Source organism: Chaetomium globosum, genomic scaffold (genome assembly GCF_000143365.1).
Source record: "Chaetomium globosum CBS 148.51 scaffold_3 genomic scaffold, whole genome shotgun sequence".
Classification (NCBI taxonomy): Eukaryota; Fungi; Ascomycota; class Sordariomycetes; order Sordariales; family Chaetomiaceae; genus Chaetomium; species Chaetomium globosum.
In genome coordinates, this window is record NT_165978.1 from 2,302,703 (window position 1) to 2,308,373 (window position 5,671).

A 5,671-nucleotide genomic window follows, 5' to 3' on the forward strand; every position below is an offset into this window, starting at 1 on the left:
TCACGAACCAAGAAATCAAATTTCTGTCAAAAAGTGGCGAAAATGAGGTGTTCAGGGTCGACACCTATTATGGGTTGACTATTACTACTAGAGCGACGCACCCGCTTCTTCGTCAGCTGCTTCAATCTGCGCTGATTCGGCCATGACGTCCCATTCCTGGAACCACGACTCGTGCCTGTGGTCCTGCTCGTACATAGTAGTTTGGTGGTATGGTTGTTGTTGGGGGTGAGTGTGTAGTTATTGTAGAGGCTGGGGGACTGGTCGTCGTGGGGATGGTTTGGAGGGGGTTTGCGTAGAGGGTTTCGCGGATGGTGAGTTCGGCGTGGTGGAAGTGAGCCGGGAGGGAACCTATTTTGTGGAGGGGGTGGTTAGTAGTGACTGATACGGCTAGGCTTCTTTGTGGAGGTTTACCCTGATGTTGTAAGACGGTTGGGTAGAGATCCTGCAGCTGTGATAGCAGTGCCTCGGCAGCCGCCTGGTACTTTGTGTGGTGGTTCCGACTGCGTAGCTGCAAGGCCTGTGATGTCAGCGCCTGAAGCCGGACCTGCAAAGCCAAGACCGCGTCGTTTCGCTCGTTCCTATTCGAACTAATGGCGACTAGACATTGTTTCATCTGTGGTGTCCAGCGCAAGCCGTCGACCTGTCCGGAGTAGGTCGAGATAGCGGAGCTAAGCACAAAACAAGCCAAGACGGCGCGTTCTCGTTCCAATAAAGGTTCGCCCTGCATGCATCCGCGCGCGGGTCCCATTTCCGACCTTAACAGTCCGAGTGTGTGTATGTCTGAAGCCGTAGGCTTGTTTGGGAGTACCTCATCCACCAGTGACATGGCAACCGTCATCAGGCGCCCACTGAACTGATGGTCCCAGCCCCAGGCTACGTAGACTAACAGGCCGAGCAACAGGTCCATTGTATGCCCCATCGCATTTCGTTGACTGATGTTCTCTGCTTTTTCACCAAAGACCGTCTCAGATAAGAGGTGCTTCAACTCGGCGACACGTACTCGCTTTTCACACGCGGTGGATGACGCCACACAGGTGATGGCCCGGAATAGGAATGGTCGTTGGTATTGCAACTGTTGAATCGTCGTCTCAGCAGGGAAGTGGATGAAGGGAAAATTGGGTAGCATATGGAAACGGAAGGTTTCTAGGCAGGCCGCTGTCGAGGCGTCCAGAGGTTCAGGGGTATTGGCGCTTGTGGTGTTGCTAGGTATTTCAAGAAAGGGGTCCAAGAGAGCTTCTAGCCTGCAGATCCCCTCTACGGAAGGGAACCCAGATTGAGCCCACTGCTGCTGTTGGGCTGCCGCATTGGCCTTGTAGTTGTGGCGCGAGTGGAACAGCGACACCAAATCCTCAAAAGGGGTGAGGCGGCCGTCCGAGTTTGGCTTTTGATCGGGATGAACGCGGCGTCGGGTTGAGTTGGAAGGAGTACATGGTTTCTTAAGACGGAGGCATCTAAGTCCCAATCTGTGAGCTTCTTCTGGCGTCCATGATAACCCCAGTTGGCCTACACCACGTACCTCTCGCATCCGTCTCCGTTTTGGCGCGGGACGCATCGGCACTTGGCTTTGAAGCAGCTCATGCACGCATGGCCGTAAGGAGCCGAGTGACTTATCCCTCGTCGTTCCATTGGGTGCACCATGCAATTGCGAGCTCTCGGGCCGTTGGTTATGGATAGCAGTCGGCAAGCGTTTGTGTTACCGAGCCTCACGAAGGGTAAAGAACTTAGAAATGTTCGAGCTGAGAACCGCAGCAGTCGGCCCGCAACTTGGAACATGGGAGGTGGCATTGGGGCTGCCGAACCGGCTCTGGGGCCTCAGGTCCTCAAATACTGATAAACTAGACTACCTTACCTACCCTAGCCGGCACCAGGCAAGGGGTAGCGCGGAGGCCGCGGGGCCACACATACCCCCGCCAGCCTCGCTAGATCCCATATCGACGAATCTCAGCAACCTCCCTCCCTAACTTGCATGATGGTGACGATGGATTAAACACTTAGGGTGGCATTGATTGGTGGCGGATGTTGCTGTTGGTTCGAGCCCGGCTGCAAGGGCCCGGGGACAACCGCAAGCTGTTGGGGGCCAAATTTGATGGTGAATTCGTCAGCAATGGACCGGTCTTGCAACGTTCTTTCCTCTCCCCCTCCCGGACTTATGGTCAGAAGCGTTCCCATCTCCGAAAGTAGAGCACAACAGGAGTGAAACTGAATGAGCGTACTTCGTAGAGATGATATTATATTGATATGTGGAGCGTGGATTTAAGGTTTTGAAGAAGGATCTTACGACACGCCATTAGGATCGTGCCAAGTGCATTGTACCTATTACCTGGACTCACCGCCTTCCATTACGGATAAGGTGTGCGTATCCGTAAAACCCGCTGGATGGTTACGCAGCGAGGATCTGACGCCACGTTTATCCCAAAATACCTGCAACAACGCCGAGCATTCCCGGGAACCCGCCAAGCATGCGGTTGAGCGGCATGGTCCGGCGCAGCATCGTTTCCACGCCAATGGAAAGCCAGATACAGCCGGATTTTATCCAAGCTTTGGGCTTCCATAACTCTGGAACATAAATTAAGGCGAAGGAGGCCGTCTGTCGGCCACAAAAGCTGAGGCGATGCAGTGGCACCCCGCTGAGCCCGGTCCCGAACCGCCACGAGGGAGTATATGGCCCCCAAGGACGGTGCATGTTTCCATTGTTCCAACTTCCTCATTCACGGCACAAGCGCCGAGACACGTGGTTGGTTGGTTGGAGCACTCCGTGTGGTGAATATGTCCGACCCATAAGATGGGATGGGTCTGGTACCGTCAATCACCAGACCCGCGTTTATGGAGGCGTTAGGATGGTAAACGCTTTTTGGCCAGTTCACACATTACCAAATCATCGAGAAACTCTGAGCTTCAAGGTCAGCAAGTTCGAGCAACTAGTGGCAGGGAAACGTTACAGGATCACCCGGGACTCTGCGACTATATCTCTTCCATGGGCTTGGATCAGCAGCCGTCGGGCCGGCAAATGCCCAGGCCATCGGAATGCCTCCCGGTTCCGCACGATGATGTGTTGCACTTCACCCGTTGCCTCAGGTTTGAGGAGCGAGAGAGCCATCTCCAAAACGCAAATCAAGACGTGCGCGGTCAAGTTACACACTGGCTTTCGAGGGTCCAAAGCGTTCGATCCCACATCGATTCCCGCCCTGAAGGCGAGTTCTGGACTGCCCGCCTGGCCGATCACCTGGCTGACCTCCGGTCCAAGCCCCAGCCGCGGAGAGCCGAGGGGACCCTGGCCCAAACCCTGTCCCGTCTCCATATTGGCAGCCGGAGCAGCCAGATCAACATCCCTGCTATCCAAGTCGGCGACAAGACGCTCTCGGCGGAGTCGGCACCCAACATCGCGGCAGTGTTAGCAAGGTCTCATCATTCCGAGAAGGGCGGTAAAGAGCACACGTACAAGGGGCTGCAGGCTGGAGCAGTTTATTTTAAGGATGGAAGACCTCACTCTCACCCCAAGTTACAGGGAAGCTTTCCCGATCAAACCACCCCCTTGGCCGATCTTCTCGCCAGGGATGGCGATAGGAGCGTTCTCACGGAGCAGTGCGAGGAAGGGATGCTTCGATGGTTCCACATCCCTGCGAACAATGCATCGTGGGTTGAGGTATGCTCCCGTGCTTTTCCTTCATTTTACTTTCTCTCTTTCTGGCGGTCGATGCTGATCTACGATACAAATACCAGGAGGCCATCGCTCGCCATTACAACGAGGTGAGACCAGATAGGGGGGATCTCTTCGAGAAAGCCAAAAACAACCCCAAGACCCATGAGATCCTTCGTCGCGTCGGTTGGCGTGGCCACTCGCGTGATGGGCTTGGCCGGCACAGCGCCCCTCACACCAGACAAATGGACCCAGGATGCGAAGTCATCAAAGGAGGGACCGGAAACACAAATGCCATGTGTCTATTCGTAAGTCTTACCGCACCCTTTCCATACTGCGTAACCGCCAACTCTCCTTGTTAGTCACCATACCTCCACTGGGAAACAGCTCAAGGCTGGGAAGGTCAATCCAGGGCGATTGAGCAGGCCACCCGAACCGCCACCTTGGAGAATGCCTCAGCCTTGAAAGTACATGATAGGGTCGAGGACAACTTTCACAATGAGCTTCGAGGCCACCACATCAACGAGACGTCTCTTTCTGCCGTGGCTCAGGAGACCATTGCCGCCTCCATGAATCACTTTCGGCCCATGGCAATGCGCGCGAGCACCCGTCGCGGCGTCATCGGACGCATCTTGTTCGGCGCGGCCCGCATCGCCAAGCTCATGACATCCTACGAGGACGACCAGCTCATCGGCGACTACCTGTACGCGAACCCGCCTCTGCATCCGCGACGGACCCTTCACCAGTCGTTCAACGAGTACGCCAACTTCTTGCGCGACACCAGGAAGCTTGACCAAAACCAGATTGTCTACCGGGCAACGGCCAAAATCCGGGATACGACGCGCCAGGGGTGCAGTAAGTGGTGTCAGTGCCCAGACTGTACTGCGGAGCGGTCCACGGTGTCGCGACTTTTAATGGTAGACCAGCTGTGGGTGTTTGTATTGGACGAGAGTACGCGGTTACCCTGAACCCTCGCACCCGTGATGAATAGGTATTCAGGGGCTAACTTTTCAGACACCATCATCACTAGCTTTCCCCAACGTTGGGGTTCGTACTTTGCCAATGATCCTTCTGGGATACACACACGTGTCCGGGATCAGTTGAGGAAAGGAAAACGAGAGATTGGTAATCCCTACGATCTTGTCCTTAGCGTCTTCGATGTGTGCTGTCGGACTTTCTACGAAAATACTTCCTTTGAAGATCGGCAACCGCTCATGAACTACATTTTCACTGACTCCATCAACTTTGTGGTAAGTACAAACAATGGCTTGTAATGACAACTGCTGACATGAGTAAAGACAACACGAGAGCTTGCCGCCCGACAAGAACTAGCCGTTCGCGCCCAAGACATCTGGACGGCGTACGGCTCCCCAGACAAGGCCCAGATTGCGGAGGCGCACAAGGCCCTCATGAACATCAACCCCGAGGCCGGCCTCATGAAACAAGCCGACAACATCCTCAGCGATCTCGGCATCATCCGTCAGATCAAGTCTATCCAACGCGAGGTTCTCGAACAGTACCACATCCACGTCGCCCGCAGGCTGGTACACAAATACGGGCTAGGCGTTAACATCACGCTCCCACACACACCAGCTTTGCGGGACGTCAGACGCATGCGGGAGGCCCTAGACGAGGGCGAGTACCCGTTCGATGACAAGAAGTCCGCCGCAAACTGGACGCTCGAATGTGCTGACGAGTCTGAACTGTTTCTGTCCGACCAGTACAAGCAGATCGACAACCTCCACACGGCGGCCGAGTACTGCCACAAGCGGCTACAAGAGCTCCTCGACACCAAGAACCGCTACGCCGGGATAGTCTCGGCATGGGAAGCCGTAGCCAACAGCGTCGAGCAGTCCAACCAGGGCAAGTCCATCATGCTCTTCTCCGTCCTCAGCATCATCTCCTAAGAGGAAACTTACGAGTAGGAAAAAAGAAAATTGCCCCTAGAGAAGAATGTATTTGGATTGAACATCAAAGCCCCAGACTCCCGGGTACAGCCAGGCCCGCAGAGCCGCGTTTTGTTGCCCATGGCCC

General features: G+C 55.1%; 2 protein-coding genes across 2 annotated transcripts; one reads left to right on the forward strand and one right to left on the reverse strand.

Annotated features, from left to right (window-relative positions):
• Positions 1-87: 87 nt before the first annotated feature.
• Positions 88-1,785, reverse strand: CHGG_06041 (uncharacterized protein; the record flags this gene model as incomplete). The annotated part of the gene is made up of 3 exons (XM_001222135.1): positions 88-183; positions 809-1,463; positions 1,517-1,785. 3 exons carry the CDS (start codon positions 1,783-1,785, stop codon positions 88-90), a joined length of 1,020 nt encoding a protein of 339 aa, XP_001222136.1.
• An 876-nt stretch (positions 1,786-2,661) lies between these two features.
• On the forward strand, positions 2,662-5,544 carry CHGG_06042 (uncharacterized protein; the record flags this gene model as incomplete). Its single annotated transcript, XM_001222136.1, has 7 exons — positions 2,662-2,738; positions 2,860-3,643; positions 3,721-3,747; positions 3,879-3,945; positions 4,025-4,492; positions 4,668-4,684; positions 4,936-5,544. 7 exons carry the CDS (start codon positions 2,662-2,664, stop codon positions 5,542-5,544), a joined length of 2,049 nt encoding a protein of 682 aa, XP_001222137.1.
• Between the last annotated feature and the right edge of the window lie 127 nt (positions 5,545-5,671).